Below are 18,333 nucleotides of genomic sequence, written 5' to 3'. Positions count from 1 at the left end.
GCTCATCTATAATTCATGATGGATGGAAAAAGAGAGTGTGATCCTTTTTATTTTCCTTGTCCAAACCTGGTGCCAACATAGTCCACTATACTCAACAGTTCAGTCAGAGTTTGGGCTGTAAATATGTAGCTGTATATCTCTGATCTAAACACGTATTTATCAATAGTAATCATGTTTTTCAGTCTAATGTGAACCCGTGGGACGTGTTTGCATTTTCTTCTAGGGGCTTCTGCTATGCAGTAATATTACTTTTTTTTTTTTTTTTTAAACTGCTTCCACAAAAATCTCATGTAACAATTTCTGAAACCACACAGTTCTCAGCTTTTGAGTCAGTTTTCAATAGGCTAATGCCATGATTTTTGTATTTTTTCTTTTGCAAAACACTACACACAATTTTCTTTCAGTGAGGCACAAAATAGGAAGTTACGTTTTTGAACACTACAAATGGGCTATTTACCGGTGTGACACACACACAATGCACATACATACAGTATTACTGCATTGTGTGGAATTGGATAGTTGTCACTGTGAGACGGGAAACTATGAAATGTTTGTTACTGTTGTTCAGATTGGAAGGGCAAATATATAAACGAGGACAATGTCACATATTTACAGAGCAACAGGAGGAGGCTAGCCTACTGTAAATATGTTATTTCCACACATATCCAAATTGGATTAGTAAATATATTCAGTTTTGACATTACGGTGAGTGTTGTTTACATTTCTACTCCTCTCAGCAGATCGCTGGACTGGACTGGAGTGTAACTTTCCATATTATGGAAATGTATGTCTAAATCCACAGAGGACAGCTTTAGATTAAGTACATCACTGTGAAGGCCTAAATGGTTTATCCAAATCCAAAAATGTATGACAATGAAAAAAGTCCTTTGGCATTTGATGCAAATATACCACTTGATTTTAAGAGGTGTTTATACTATTTGCAATGCAGCGTTTCATTTTGCACGATTTGGGTATAATGTTGAGCTCTCAAGAAATGAGACCTTGTTAGAAATGTTGTTTAGAAACACACAACACAGTCTGAACTGACTGAAATGCGCAACAACTTAGATAAATGATCGTGAGCGTCATGATTTAGTGTTTAAGTCTCATTCATTATAAGATGGAGACATAGAGACTCAGAAAACTGACCATTCATGGATCTTAACTGACTCTAAAAGCACCAGCTACAGTATGTACAGGGGGAAAGTTGAGATTAAACCATGTATTACATTCATGTTGTATACATCTTTATCATTTTTCCCTCTTTATTTCTTGTTTCTTGCCAATGATAACACTGATAGTAACCACATTGATATCCTTTTGATACGAGAGGTGCAGATTCAAGCACCTTCTCCAACTACTGTGCCAGGGTTTAGGCAACAGTGCCATCATGAGGTCAAACTTGCACTTGAACATCCCATCAAAACAACATCACTCCACTGCCAGTTTGCGTTTTTTTTTACAAGCACTCTGAGAAAAAGGGCAGAAATAGAAGAATGCTTAAAATAGAAGCAAACTCTCCTTCAACCTGGAGTCGGTTATTGTTTTGTTAAGTGGAGGAAAAATAATCATTGGCGATAATGTCCAATTGTAGGCATGAATAGAAGAGAGTGAGGCTGTGTGAAGTAATGGAAATACCCCAAATACCCCCTCTGTATGGCTAACACACACACACACACACACACATGCACTGATACTCAACTCTAATACACAAATCCTGTGGCTAAAGTGCACTGCACTAGTGTAATATATTTATCTTCCCTCCCAAGCACAATTGTGTCCAGCCAGCAGGACATCACAGTCCACACAGTTGATCAGTGTCCAAGGAGGGATAGAAAATAAATAAATAAATAAATGAAAGAACAATTGCACAACTGCAGAATGAGGCTTTCATCCTCAGTCTCTAGGTAATTTCATCCCCGTCAGCAGTGCCAGTAATACTCTGTGTCCTGCTGCGGTTGGTAAACATCCACTCTTGGATGCTGGACCATGTATCCTCTTTGTTTGGGCTTATTAGTGGGTGGTGTTTTGACTGTGTGTGTCGTGGCACTTGAAGAAAAATATTGCTATTCAGTATTTATTATTGGTGAAATGCCCCCCTAGTCACATTTGAAATAGTGTAATCTCTTCAACATTTGGCGTCCTCATGTATTGTGAATAAGAATATGATAGTAGGCTATACGATATGAAGATATGGATCTATAATATGGTTGTAGTAGTATAAGGTGCTCATATGAGATCAAGAAGTGAGGACGCTAAAACCTCACCTTGTTTTTAGTTTTCTTTGTGTTGTTTTTATAATGTTTTTTGTACTGATGTTTTAGTTTCTTTTCGTTTTTTGCTTTTATAATGTTTCTGTATATGTGATTCTGTCGGACCCCAGGAAGAATAGCTGTGGTTTTGCTGCAGCTAATGGAGATCTTAAAGCCCCAGTGTGTAACTTATTTGGCTTTTTATTAGCAAAAATCTAATATTGCTTTCATAAATCCGTATTTCACTGAAGTGGAATCACAGCCGCATACAAATGAAAACTTTCTGGTACCTTAGAATGAGTTGTTACAAGTCGTTACAAATACACAAGTGGGCGACGCACCGAACCGAGGCGGCCATGTTGCATCGCCATTTTTTACGTTGAGTGGCATCGTGACCGTAGGTAACCACGGAAACTGAGCGGAGCTGTGGGCTCGGCCTGTTAAAACTGTCACCACTGTGTAGTGTGAGGAAGGACGGAGGCACTGGTGTTGCATTCAGGTGCAGTCAGGCAGACGGCCGTCGGCAAACCAACCGGATGTCATTTTACTCCACCAGAGAAAGACGGTAAAACAATACCACATCACCATGACAACATATTGTCAGGCCTGTGTTGTTTTGCCTTGTGCTGGAGGACCACTTGTTTACATAGACGCTTGTTTATCCTGTTACATGCAGCGTCTGTTGTCTGTCTGACGTCTGCCCGATTTCACGTGAATGCAACATCAAGAATACGTTCAGATATGCAACCGCACCGCTACACTGCAAAAACTCAAAATCTTTCCAAGAATATTTGTCGTATTTCTGGTCAAAATGTCTAATTTCTAGTCAAAACTAAACTCTTTCCACTTAAAATTAGACTCATCACCTAAAAATTAACTTGTTTTTAGATCATTTTCATTTGTTTCAAACGTATTTTCACTTGAAATAAGTAGTAAAATCTGCCAGTGAAAGCAAGATTTTTGTGCTTGTAATAAGAAAGGAAAACTTGCTCCACTATCTTATTACTATTATTTTCACTTATTCCAAGTGAAAATATGCTTGAAAGAAGTAAAAAGTGTCTAAAAACAAGCTACTTCTTAATGTGATGAGTCTTATTTTAAGTACAATGAGATTTGTTTTGACTAGAAATGACATTTTGACTAGAAATAAGACAAATATTCTTGGTAAGATTTTGAGTTTTTGCAGTGTAGATGGGGGGGAATTCCTACATATTATACCTTTAATAAACGAAACTAAACTAAACTCACTCCCATAACATTATTCAACCTTACTGTATCGTGGTTTGGGAGTCCTGCTGGCCCTGAGAGATGAGTTGTGCCTCCTGTGGGGGTCTCCCAAAGCAGATTGGTCCTAGGGGGGAAGCCAGACGAAGAGTGATTCATACACACACAGATCCTGAAATAGAGACACCATGGGAGTCGCCCCGAACAGGGAAACTGGCACCATCTCCTGGAGTTCAGACCTGGGAGAGGATCCCACTGGTGGTGGTGGTGAGCATCTGGTGGCTGGTCCCGGGCCAGTCAGGTGCAGTCTGGAGACACAACATGGGCCCGCCGCCGCCCGCAGGGACAGATTTTTCGGGGTCAGGTGCAATGTTGACCAGGCGGCAGACACAGCCAGCGTTTTCACAAGCAACCACAGTGTTGGAGTTTCCCCCCGAGGGAAGAGGGTCGCATCTGTGTGTGGTGGAAATCAATTCTTTTAGAACCACTTCTTGAAAAGACTTCCTGAGCCATATTTTCTTTCACACCATCCTGCTGTTGCATTATTTATACACTGCAAAAACTCTAAATCTTTCCAAGAATATTTGTCTTATTTCTTGTCAAAATGTCTCATTTCTAGTCAAAACGAATCTCTTTCCACTTAAAATAAGACTCATCAACGAAAAATGTACTTGTTTTTAGATAATAGGGTAACCCTAACCCTAACACTTGATCCACTGTCAGATTTTTCTACTTATTTTAAGTGGAAAATGTGCTTGAAAAAAGTAAAAAGTGTCTAAAAACAAGCTACTTTTTAAAATGTGATGAGTCTTATTTTAAGTATAATTAGATTTATTTTGACTAGAAATGACATTTTGACTAGAAATAAGACAAATATTCTTGGTAAGATTTTGAATTTTTGCAGTGTATTTATACTCGGAGCGGCTCGATTCATTTTCACATCTGATATGGAGAAGTTAAATCCTGAACTGTTCTCTCTTCCTACAGTTGTGCAGGGCGTGCTGACGACGTACGGCCAGATGGAGATGAAGAGGGTTGTCGCGGACAACGCCACGCTGCCCTGCCACCATCAGTTCTGGGTGTCTGAAGCTAATCCCAGTCTGGACATCGAGTGGCTGTTTCTCAAACCAAGACAGAAAGTGGTGAGTGTTTCTCCATGCAACAGGTTAATATGAACAATTTTGCACTTTAGACAAAAAAAAACATGATGGTAAAGTTCACATTCCCCTTCGGCAGCAATTACATCTACCAGTAGTCTTTGGATAAGTCTCTTTGAGCTTTGCACACCTGAATTTGTGCAGCTTATCTTGTTCCTCTTGGATGATCCTGTCAAGCTCGGGAAGCATCAGTGAGCTGCTATTTTCAGCATTTCTCAGTGCTTTGTAATTGCTCACAAATGAAAGATTTAAAGTAGACATATTATGCCCATTTTCCACAAATTAAAATAGTTCCCAGGTGTCTTAAAGGGATAGTTCACCCAAAATTGAAATTTCACTCATTATCTACTCACCCTCATGTGGACTAAGGGCTGGGAGAAGTTTCAGAGTCCTCCGTGGCTTCTCTGAGTTACAGGGGGTCTCGGCGTAGCAGTGCATGTCCATATAACGGTTGCAAATGGATACCAACTGTCTTCATAACAAAAAGACACACCAAAAAACATCCAAATACCTCCATGCTGCTCGTATGTAATGTCCGTCTTGTATTGAAGCCCCCGAAATGCGAAATTGTATATATATTTCAAGCTTGTTTGTAGCGGAAGCTCCTCTTCCCAATTCGTCCAAATTTGACGAACCGGGAAGAGGAGCTTTGAGAAGCTTCCGCTACAACACAAATTTCAATTTTGGGTGAACTATCCCTTTAAAGACATGACCTGTGACATGCTTCGCTCAAAATACCCCAACGATCAAACATCACAGCTCTTTTCATCCTCCAGCCTGGCTGGTTTCAGTGTCTGTCCCTTTAAATGCAAATGAGCCACTGCTTGCCCCGCCCCTTCTACCGATGCTGGTACTCACAGGCAGGGGTGGTATTGTGGAAATTCAAAAACGAATTACATCGTTGGATAACAATTGAGGGAACAGCTCATAAAACCATATGGATTTCGACCTCGGCAGCCTGCAAAGTACAGATTTTTTTTTGTCAATTCTCACATTTTGGGGGACGGAAGGCAAGACAAACACCCAAATATATGTTAAAGAGCCTTTAAAAAGTGATATTTCCATAACATGTCCCCTTTAAGAATAATTTATAATAATAATTTATATAACTTTTGAAAGTAAAAACTTGCCCATACATTAGTAATCAGTTCCCTGAGTGTCCACAGATAGACAGAAATCCTTCTGTACATATATTACTACACTGCAAAAGCTCAAAATCTTTCCAAGAATATTTGTCTTATTTCTTGTCAAAATGTCTCATTTCTAGTCAAAACTAAACTCTTTTCACTTAAAATTAGACTCATCACCTAAAAATGAACTTGTTTTTAGATAATTTTAATTTGTTTCAAACACATTTTCACTTGAAATAAGTAGAAAAATCTGCCAGTGAAAGCAAGATTTTTGTGCTTGTTGTAATAAGAAAGAAACACTTGCTCCACTATCAGACTTTTCTACTTATTCCAAGTGAAAATATGCTTGAAAGAAGTAAAAAGTCTAATTTTAAGTGTAATGAGATTTGTTTTGACTAGAAATGACATTTTGACTAGAAATAAGACAAATATTCTTGGTAAGATATTTGAGTTTTTGCAGTGTACAATTGAGCATTCCAGTCTGTTTCACTTGCTGTTCTTGTTTTTACGTTGTTCCACAAACCCACTCACATACGACATACGACTCTCCCCACCAGGTGATCACCTACTTCGCTGGACAGGTGTTACACCCCAACGAGGCGGAGCGCGGCCGCGTGGCCTTCGCCGGAGAGTACTTAAAGGGCGATGCCTCTCTGCTGATCCGTGACTTGTCTCTGACGGACACAGGGGAGTACAGCTGCAAGGTTAAGAATGGTGCACAATACCACTGGAGCACAATTAGCCTCATCGTGCTGGGTAAGTGCCAGTCACAAACCACTGACTTTGACTATACAGGGTGTGTTTGGAAATGTATAAACCATGATATCAGCTCTCGTTAACTTACTACACATTAAAAAGACATGAAAGAGCCAACTGAAATTAATTCTTGCGTCTTGGTTTATTGTGTACAAGCAAAGAGATCAGTTTGTATTTCTACAAAATACACACCTCTGATCATAGGGAATTCTTTTAAAAATAGACTAGATACATTCTGGTCAAATAAGGACTTTTTATATAACTGTAAAGCAAGGTTATGATTTTTGTGGTAATGTGGGAGATTATTTGGGGATTATTTTGTTTGCATTTGAGTGATATTATGTATGGATTATTGAGGGTTTTTTTTAACAGTATAATTGTGTTTTGTTCTTATGTTGTCATTATCTTGAGTCTGATGTAGAGGATATATATCCTGTATCAGATGTTCATTAAATTTCATCATTCAATTTCTTACTTTATTTTTTTAAATTTTATTTTATTTTATGTATATTTTCGGGATTTTTATTGCCTTTAATCGAAAGCACAGTCGAGAGAAAGACAGGAAATGGGGAGAGAGAGGGGGAATGACATGCAGGAAAGGGGCTGCCCGATGCAGAATTGAGGACTGTTGCCTCAACATGGGGCGGCAGCTCTACCAGAACAAAGAAGAAACAGATTTATACCAGAGACGTTCTAATATGAGGTAGAATGCCTAGAAGGACTTTGTTTATACCCAGTTATTTACAGTATTAGTTCATTTTCAAGTCTACTAAACAACCAGCCCTTTTCCAAGAGGGCAGCACTCAGCAGTGACCCTCAGGACTGGTTGTCCACCAGTGTTCGTGTTCCAGATTTTCTAGTCAGATATTAAGTGTGTTTGGGGCAGATTTTTTACTTTACAGTCCTTATTGAACCCTAAACTTAAACTTCACAACCAGGGGGAATCCACTACATAATACCAAGCGTCAAGCGAGCACTGATTAGGCAGCTTCTTTGTCAGACACAAACCAGAGGAGCAGCTGCTACATGATGTCACCAAGAAGTTCCTCTGAAGCTCCTCACAAACACTTACTGTATGTTGCAACATTTGCTCAACATAAATTATACTACAGGCAAAGTATATCTGCTAGCTGCCTCTCCAGGCTGCTGTCTGCTATTATTGCACACAAGGACGTACCGCAGCAGAAATATTTTCAATTCATGCTTCAACTCAGCCCTTGTATTCATGGAGACCATTGATCTGTGGAAAAGCATAAAAAACAAACATGTGATGATATCTGTTCCTGTCTTATCTGCAGTGAAGCCATCAAAGCCACAGTGCTGGATGGAGGGAAAACCTTTGGAGGGCAGCGATGTGAAGATGAGCTGCAAGTCTGCGGATGGCTCAGATCCCATCCACTACAAGTGGGAGAGGGTACTGGACAAGGGCAAGTACGTTGGCAAGCTGCCTCCACTGGCCATGATTGGTAAGTCCACTCATTACATTGGAGTATTTGTCTACTAAGACTAAAACATAAGACAATATAGATAAGAATAAACTCTGTTTTCCGCCCTTGTTCCCTTTTTGTTTTTACTCTCAGACTTGAAAAACCCAGAAATTGTGACATTGAGGAACTTGACGAAGGACAGCAGTGGAGTCTATAAATGCACAGCCAGCAACGATGTGGGAGAGGAGAGCTGCACTGTGGAGGTTAAGATGCACTGTGAGTAGGAAGATGCTGCTGAGCACTGCATGACACAATGTATAAATAAATGTTTATACAGTGTTTACTTTTCTACTTCTCTTCTATTTTTTATCACAATTCCTACATTTGTACAGCAGTCTCATACTGATGCTTGTGTTCTCTCACCACGAATAGCAACATGGCAAACTGCTTTTGCAACTTCACCCTGATCATTCATCATTCACCTTCTTACACTGCAAAAACTCAAATATCTTACCAAGAATATTTGTCTTATTTCTAGTCAAAATGTAATTTCTAGTCAAAACAAATCACATTATACTTAAAATAGAAATCATCACATTAAAAAGTAGCTTGTTTTTAGACACTTTTCAATTCTTTCAAGCATATTTTCACTTGAAATAAGTAGAAAAATCTGACAGTGGAGCAAGTTTTTCTTTCTTGTTACAAGCACAAAAAACCTGCTTTCACTGGCAGATTTTTCTACTTATTTCAAGTGAAAATTATCTAAAAACAAGTTAATTTTTAGGTGATGAGTCTTATTGTGGAAAGAGATTCATTTTGACTAGAAAAGAGACATTTTGACAAGAAATACGACACATTTTCTTGGAAAGATTTTGAGTTTTTGCAGTGTACATAAATACTTACACATTATTTGTTTCTTTGCTGTAGTAACGTCTATTTCCTCTCAACTGACTTCATCACAAGTAATAGAGCAGGAGGAACTACATACTGTAAGCAGTGTAAATGGAAGATGTCAAAGCTGTAGGACATGACATAATGATGATTTGTGAGAATATGGAAAGGAGTGTAGTGTCTTTCTCTACATATGTGAATTTGGGATGATGTGTACATTCATTGTGTCTTGTTTGTGTGTCCACATGCTTGTAGATGTGCGGGGAATGGGTGTGGTAGCGGGAGCAGTGGTTGGCGTCTCCTTCGGTGTCCTCCTCATCATCCTCATCATCTGGCTGGTGTGTCGCAAGAAGGAGATGAAGAAATATGATGAAGAGGAGACTCCAAATGAAATCAGGTATACAATGACAATGCCCTGCCCCTTCCCATGCCTCCTCCATCAACACTTTGTTGTATTGTTTCACATTTGCAGAGCCTACACTGCAAAAACTCAAAATCTTACCAATAATATTTGTCTTATTTCTAGTCAAAATGTAGCCTGACAAGCCAGCGAACAGGAGCAAACTGGTAGATTAAACTTTTCCCATATCCCGTCGGCAAAACACCAAATACATCCTTCTTCGAAATGAATGACTTCAGTGCAGTTGCTTGCTCAACTTTTAAAGAAAATGGCAAGTTTAATTCTTTCAAAGTTGATGCGATTCAACGCTGATTCAAACGATTCCTTTGCCAAAGCCATCTTGTCATGTTTTTCACCGTCGCAAGTATGTCGTCATGGCGTTAAGCCCGCCCAACGACTCTCTAAACAGATAGAGCGCTGTGATTGGTGAACACAAACGGTGTTCGAGACTCTAAAAGTTCCTATGGCTCGTTTCTAGACCTACTACCTACGGAGCAAATATATTTGCTGCCGTTAGATTTCTAGGCTCGTCGAAATGTCATTTCTAGTCAAAACAAATGTAATAATTATACTTAAAGGGACAACAAGGAGTTTCTCCATCAGCAGAACGAAAAATTCTGCGACAATAAAAAAGTCTCACATTAATGTGGATGGATTTACGTTACCCACACTTGTTAATGGGCCCATTTTCTATAAATATATAGTTTTGTCTATCGTTATTTTGTTATTATTAGTGGTAGTTTCCTTACTTTTGGCGAGTCATGAGAATAACACCGCTGAATCGCCGTTTATGGTCGGGACTACGACAGTATCTGATCGTCTTCGAACCTCTGACTTTGATTCTTGATGAATGAAAACATGAGTCCGTCTTGCGCCGGTCAAAAAATTTCACGGTGCGCGGAGGCTCATAAATGTAGTGTGAAAATACTTCGCTTTTCCAAAACTCCTCGTTGTCCCTTTAAAACAAGACTCATCACATTAAAAAGTAGCTTGGTTTTATACACTTTTTACTTCTTTCAAGCATATTTTTACTTGAAATAAGTAGAAAAATCTGATAATTTTTCTTTCTTATTACAAGCACAAAAAAACTTGCTTTCACTGGCAGATTTTTCTACTTGTGAAAATTTGTTTGAAACAAGTGATGAAAAGTTAATTTTTAGGTGATGAGACTTATTTTAAGTGGAAAGAGTTTAGTTTTGACAAGAAATAAGACAAATATTCTTGAAAAGATTTTGAGTTTTTGCAGTGTAATATTGTAACTGACTGACTGACTAACACACACCATGTGCTCGTTTCAGAGAGGATGCAGAGGCTCCCAAAGCCAAACTGGTGAAGCCGAACTCCATCTCCTCGTCCCGCTCCGGCAGCTCTCGCTCCGGCACCTCCTCCACCCAGTCCATGGTGCACAACAACATGGGGCCGCGGGGCCACCAGGGCTGCGTCCCCGCCGTGATGGCCCTGAGAGAAAGCTGCCAAGCCTCCTCTTATCCTCGGTCTCCACCCGGCTACAATCACACGGTTCCTAAGACTCCTGAGCCCCGTTCTACGCCCACCTCCTCTTCTACCTCCAACTCCAACTCCAAGTCCAGCCCACCCCCGAAACTGGGCCCGGGGAACCTTAGTCGCATGGGGGCCACTCCCGTCATGATCCCCGCCCAAACCAAGGCCTTCCAGACTGTATAGAAGAAACAGAGGAAAAGAAAAAAACTGTAAAGACCAATGCAGCCAGTCATATTATCTAGCTATATTCACAGTGTTCACAGTCTGATGGACACTATCGGCAATTTAACTCGTGAAGAACCTCGCCTCCCTCGAGGAACAAGCTTCTTCTGCTGTGGTTTGTTGAACATCTCCCCTGAGTGGTGTGTTTCTAAATGATACAAGGGTTTTGAAACTGAATGGAAGTCATTGATTGATTGCACAAACCACCAGAATAAGAGATCTACATGTACTACAATGTGTTTTCAACAATCGTATAACAACACCTTCCTATGTACAACAAAAAACACTTCACACTTGTTCAAATACCTGCACCTGCTGTGACTGAACTGATGAAAGTAGCCTATACTGTAGTTCCACTGCTATGTTAATAGAATAAAATGCTGATTGTATAAAAAGATTTAAAGGGATAGTTCACCTAAAATTGAAATTTCACTCATTATCTCCTCCCCCTCATGTGGACTAAGGGCTGGGAGAAGTTTCAGAGTCCTCCGTGGCTTCTCTGAGTTACAGGGGGTCTCGGCGTAGCAGTGCATGTCCATATAACGGTTGCAAATGGATACCAACTGTCTTCGTAACAAAAAGACACAGCAAAAAACATCCCAATACCTCCATGCTGCTCGTATGTAATGTCCGTCTTGTATTGAAGCCCCGAAATGCGAAATTGTCCCCGAAAAAAAAAAAAAAGTCTATTTTTCAAGCTTGTTTGTAGCGGAAGCTCCTCAAATCCTCCTCAAATTTGGATGAGCCAGGGTCTGTCCTCTTCCCAGTTCGTCCAAATTTGACGAACCGGGAAGAGAAGCTTCCGCTACAAAACAAGCTTGAAATATAGACTTATTTAATTTTTTTCGGGACAATTACGGACATTACATACGAGCAGCATGGAGGTATTTGGATGTTTTTTGGTGTGTCTTTTTGTTACGAAGACATATGGACATGCACTGCTACGCCGAGACCCCCTGTAACTCAGAGAAGCCACGGAGGACTCTGAAACTTCTCCCAGCCCTTAGTCCACATGAGGTTGAGTACTAGATAATGAGTGAAATTTCAATTTTGGGTGAACTATCCCTTTAATGAAGACAGTTTATCCATCCATCAATACCTTCTATGTCGTACACTGAACATAGACGTTAAGTGATGCTGAAACCCTTTGCTGCTTTCACCGTGCCAACTGAAACATAATGTAAGTGTGCCATGTGTAGATGTCCACGACTTCCCCGTTTTACTCTCCCAGTACTTACAGTGTGGATTTATGCAGGACAACCACAGTCACGGAGAACAGCAAGCGCACTTTGGTATATTTTTAAGAAATGTTCATACAACATGTTCATACATTATAGGTGAGCATGTCAGAGATTGTTACAATAATAATAATCAATCTCATTCACTACTTTCACTCTCCCTCAAAAACAGGAATCTACGCGCTACGACAGTTTTGGGAGTCTTTTGGAGAGTGTTTTTCAGAAGAAACTTGTTTTTTGTTATCTTGTTGGAAGCTTAAATACAGTATATCAATACTGCAGCTTGAATATATTTATAAGCAGCAGATTATTATGTCTTTTAAGTTGCTTTCACATCTGACTTTGGACGTGATGATTTTATGATCATGCTCTCCTTTCAGAAATAGTGCATAGTTTTATTCATATTATTCATCATCACTCAGTAATCCCTAACCATCTGCCATTAAATACCACCCTGGTGCCATATGTACAGTGAAAGTAGAATTAAAAATACCGTCTAGTTTTTTTATGATGTATTTTATTATTTCATAAAAGATTTTAAATGTTTAATTGAGTCTAGATTCTGTATCTATAAAGTAAAATAGTTGTATGGCTTAGTCTGCTTATTGCAACATAAATATGATGCTGGCATGACCCACAGATAAATTAGCATATTTTAGAATAATACCTTTATTACGATCCTAACAGTCTCTATTGGATCACGCTGATGGTCACTATTTACTTTTACTTTTTGCCAGACAGACATGAAACTGCCATCGGACGGTTGCAGATGGTGGTTAGACTAAAGGAAAAGCCTGAATGTAGATTCAATTTCCCTCTTTTTGTGGTTTAGGGAAGCTTCATTACTATCCAAAAGTAAAAAACAGCTCTTTCCCATAATGTGGAGATGTGAACTGGCTTAGGACAAAACAAATACAGCTCAGCAGAAAGTTATCCTAATGCTCAAATAACCTATTGAGAGTATTGTAATGAAAGAAGTACTAAGTTCTTTCCCCGTGTTTGTCCTGTAAATATTGTCAAAACCTGCCAGATTTACCCACACATCCATTTACAATACAATACAGTATACTCACCTTTAGTGTTTCAAACACACAGCACAGAAAGTAACAAGATATTTTGGAACGTATATTCATTTTAAATGTTGGTACTCTTAATTTTCTATTTCTTTTTCGTTCTTTTCATCTTTTTTAATCTCAAAACCTGGATAAATGAAACCAAAACTATGTGCATGAGGGATGTAAAACAATGGGATTATTTCTACAATTCAATTTATTTTTCTTATCACTGGAAAAGCTGAGGGTTTCATTGAGAAAACAAAAAAAGCATTTTTGACACAAGTATTTCAAGTGAACAACTCAATACTATGAATGCCTTCAAGGCAATGTACGCTGTTAAATTGAGCTAATATCATGCCTTTGTCTCTCCACTTTTGTAGAGTATTTCAGTCTCTATAGATTCTGTGAAAGTTACAAGAAGTAATGGCATTTTTTTAAATTAAATTTGTCTCCAGCTCGGCAGTAAACCATTACCAGGTGTCCATTGTTCATGTTCTTTACTATAAATGTTTATTTGATCTATTGAAGAAACTCTTAAATCATTCCACCAAAATCAAGTGAACAACCAAGCTCAATGAATGAATTTCAAAAACATTTCTGATTTCTGAATGTGGTTGGACAGTACAGCGTTCTTGTTGCTGCTGCCCTATTTTTTATTTTTGGCCTGTGTGAAACGGAAGGTAGTATCCATTCCCACTGAAAAACACAATCATCTTTGGAATTCAAAATCTATGGAAGTCTATGGAAACATTTGGAGTAAAAACCCCAATTAAAGCGGAGGAGTGATGGTTATATGCATGTTACAGATACTAAACAAAATTTGAACTACAAGTTTTGTTGTTTTTTTGCATCAAAGCTTATATCAATGTAGAATATATAGTTATAATGGAACATGATTCAAACTTTGAATTAATAAATATTATATGAATATATATATATAGTATATATATATATATATATATATATATATATATATATATATATATATATATATATATATATATATATATATATATATATATATATATATATATATATTAAGTTCTCCATTGGATTCTTCATTGTATGTATGCATTCAATACAAAGTAAAGTCTTGATGTAAATATGAAAGTCCTTCCACAGTAGTACAGTATGTACCTGTACAGTATGCAATACCTTCAGTGATGATATCAGTGTTGGCCTTTTATTTTGATGGATATACAGTATCCATCAATATAAAAGGCCAACGGGGTGAAACATGTATATTTGTACAGAAACTCAATACTGTCTCTTTTTTTCTTCTTTTTTTTTAAATAAAAATTTGAATGGAGAAGAATGACAGCGACTTACCGTCTTCACTTCTTGTTCTGCCCGTCAGTTTTAATAACTAAACCTTAATTTCACACCTCAAAAGAAATGGATAGAGAGACTTAATTTGTATTACTGTTTGAAGGCTTCTTAATATTCTGGTCCACTCATCATCATTTTTGTTTAACTTACTAACTGACAAGTCTCAAAGAATGTGCAATGCTATTACATCATGAATGAGATAGTATACACAGTCTCATCTTAATGTTACCGTATTACAGATATGATATGTTCAAAATTTCATCATTTTCACTTACTGAACTTTGCATTTGCTGCATTTCAAATAATATAATTCAGTGAATCACTCTGTGATTGGCCACTCTATGGCTCAGTGGGCCGAGTGTTGCAATTGGCTGCTTCCGTCTCAGGCCACATCATAGGGATCTGTCCTCAGGGAAATCTGGATTAAACTGGGTTAATATACAGACTGGCATCAACTGGATGGAGGGGAGGGTGCATTATACACTACCTGTGGAAGAGCAATGTGAAAAAACTTCTGTTTAAATGCTCATGAGATATGAACTGTAATGTCCCATCACAGCCTCATTGACATCAGCAGGTCAATTAGGGAGAGATCATCAAAGTAGAAGCGGTAGTTTATTGACATTGGCTGGGACACCTTATAAACAAAGAGGACTTTTCAATGCTGTCTTAATATATCAGTAACAAACATCAAAATAGAGTAAACTTAAAGCAGAAGTAAGCGATCCGGTCGTTTTGGCTAATGCTGCGTTCCAGGCAGGCTTTTGAAACCGTAAGTTACGGCTTCAAGTCACGACTTACGACTTTGTAGCGTTCCAGGCAACCCACTCGTGTTTTCCTGACCTGTTTTACCTGTGAAAGTCACTATAACGGCCACTCGTAACTTCTGACCCGTGAACTCGTACCAGATCGAACTGGTACGACTTCACAGGTCGGAAAAACACCAGTTACGAGTTTCCTTGAACGCACCATAACAGTCCTCGTCCCTACGTCACCACATTCACGGCGTTCCTTGGCTGCACACACAGCCCTGCATGCCGTTCTCTCTCCTCATTGGATAAAAACTGTAGGATACGATAAATGTTTTCTCCTCGGCTCAGAGCAGAGCAGAGGGACTGAGAGACCCGTGTTTCAGTCCAAACACTCTATGTAAGTGATTGCTGTCAGAAGATATAACTATTTAAGACTTATATTAACACAAATATATCACTTACTTCTGCTTTAACTAATGCTTATTACAAGGACCTTAATATAAAGCGTTACCAAACATTCACCCCCCTCAGAGTGTGTGCGGGGGTAGAAACTATCGGTTGAGACCAAAAAACGTGATGGCACCAGGCTTTGATCATGTTTATTGAGGATGTAAAATCTGCGATTTTAACATGGGGGTCTATGGAGAAATGCTGCTTTCTGACACCAGCCCCCAGAGGAAGCCGAGGGGATTGCAGTTTTTTGAACGTGGAAGTGAGCTTCACTTCTCAGACCCACAACTGCCCCCTTGATTTAAATGCTCATGATGAGATATGAACTATAACGTCCCATCACAGCCTCATTGACATCAGCAGGTCAGTTAGGGAGAGATCATCAAAGCAGGAGCGGGGGTTTTTAACATAAGCTGGGATGCAAAACACCTTCTAAACAAAGAGGACTTTTCAATGCTGTCTTAATATATCAGGGACTAAGATTAAAATAGAGAAAATTTAAGAACCATTTTTGTCAATGGAAAAAATAAATTGCTATTATTATATTCAGTGGATCTCATTTGGATTTCACATTTAAAGACAATTCCACCTGCCACAACAGTAACATCCTGAAAATCTATTAATGCGTCATAACTGTCGAAAAATACCAATAACAAGAGATATGAAGGAGCCTTTTATTTACAAAAAGGGATTCAGGATGGTTAAGTATTTGACCAGATGTTGTTGTTGTGGGTTTGGTACAGTATCAATAGGAAAGCAACTGGATATGATTATCAGATAAATCTCAAATTACATTACATATAACACAAGAGCAATTTCCTCCCTCATGTGTAAGAACTAATTTGAATGAATAAAACATCACCTATTGAAACTGGCTGTTTGGATTTGCAGTGACCAAATCCCAAAGCTGAAGGGAAGCTCTGATTACAATAAGAAACTAATTATAATCAGAACCAATGAACCGGAAAAAAAAAAAAAAACTGTATTAAATTGAAGAAGAGAACAATTCATCTCTATGGAAAGACGTGACAATAGCAATAAGATAAAATAAAATAGTAGACATGATAAGAAGATTAGATTTACATCAAAGTGAATCAGATGTGAGAGGAGAAAGAAAATTAAAAGATGAGTCTGTATGATTTGATTTGATTTGATTTGATTTGATTTTTATTTGTCTCAAACAAGCACATCAAAAGACAAACAGTATATGTAAGTTCAGCCCCCCCTTACATTATGATTCATGTCATACATCTATAGTTACATACAATTTAGAAGATTAAAAACATATTGCTTTAATATGAAATAAGGCCATGATTATAAATATAAATAAAAAGAGTAAAATCAGCTGTCCAGTTCTTTATAGCTGATCAAGAGTGTGTGTTTGTGCTTACTTTTAAATTGTTTTAAGTTATTGCACATTTTTATATCCTCATCTAGTCTATTCCACATTTTTACACCACAAAAATAGATGCTAAAACTTTTCAGGGTAGAATGGATGGTAGATTGTTTAAAGTTACAGTTCCCTCTTAAATCATATATGCTTTCTCTGACCATAAAATAAACATTTTTTGGATGTTTATTGGTAGCAACCTATTCCAGGCTTTAAACAAAATCTGACCTGTTTTGAATTTGACTATAGGTCCTCAAATCTTAAAATACCCGATTTTAAAAACAACGGATTTGTATGAGCAAGGTACCCAGCATGATGAACCATCCTTATGACTCTTTTTTGTAAAATGCAAATCTTAAAGAGACAATGAGAGTGGTCTATGTCAGTGGTTCTCAACTGGTGGGTCGGGACCCAAAAGTGGGTCGCGGACCCGTTATTGATGGGTCGCGGACAGCTACTGAAAAAGCAACTGAAAATGTGGACAAAGTCAATGAAAACATGTAATCAAAAGATGAAGGTTGGTATAAAAAAAATATTCACGTTGTACCAGCTCTGACTTTTCTGTTGAGAGACAGGCAACAGACAAAAATAAATTATGTATTAAGTGAACCAAAATCACATTTTACAATTTCTGAAATCTATTTTGCAAAGAGATAGTTGGGGATACGCTGATCTCTTGATGTCATATAGTACAGTGGTTCTCAACTGGTGGGTCGGGACCTAAAAGTGGGTCGCGGACCCGTTCTGGATGGGTCGCGGACAGCTGGTCAAAAAAGTAAATAATATTTAATGCACATCTGATGTTGGACATGTCTTTTATTTTGAAAAATAACTTATTTTGAAAGGCACGCATCACGTGAACACATGCAGTTGTAATGGTCCTCCTCAGTTTCTTATTATTTGCTCCATTTGCTCTGAATGCAAAGATATCAATTTCTTATTAATGTGGCCTGAATGCAGTTAATCTTGTTTTGTTTTGTGGGTCTTTATTTTGTGCAATTTGATATTTATTCACTTTTGTGAATATGCTCTGAATGCAGAGATGCATTAGAAGTCAAATATATCATTTTGTTGGTCTCCATTTTGTGCAGTTTGATATTTTTTTATTCACTTCCGTACATGCAGTTGTCATGCTCCTCCTCAGTTTCATTCATGTGCTC

The 18,333-nt window shown here is 38.2% G+C and overlaps 1 protein-coding gene across 1 annotated transcript; it reads left to right on the top strand.

Moving 5' to 3' along the window:
* Window positions 1–4,468: 4,468 nt before the first annotated feature.
* Window positions 4,469–10,920, top strand: LOC310997004 (CXADR-like membrane protein; the record flags this gene model as incomplete). The annotated part of the gene is made up of 6 exons (XM_083986572.1): window positions 4,469–4,618; window positions 6,321–6,519; window positions 7,818–7,985; window positions 8,100–8,222; window positions 9,093–9,234; window positions 10,536–10,920. The coding sequence occupies exons 1-6, from the start codon at window positions 4,496–4,498 to the stop codon at window positions 10,918–10,920; spliced, it is 1,140 nt and encodes a 379-aa protein (XP_083842698.1). The 5' UTR covers window positions 4,469–4,495.
* Between the last annotated feature and the right edge of the window lie 7,413 nt (window positions 10,921–18,333).

This window comes from Trachurus trachurus (genome assembly GCF_905171665.1).
Source record: "Trachurus trachurus genome assembly, chromosome: 14".
NCBI lineage: Eukaryota > Metazoa > Chordata > Actinopteri > Carangiformes > Carangidae > Trachurus > Trachurus trachurus.
The sequence above is the reverse complement of the archived record's forward strand: the minus strand, read 5'-3'. Positions and strand labels throughout refer to the sequence as shown.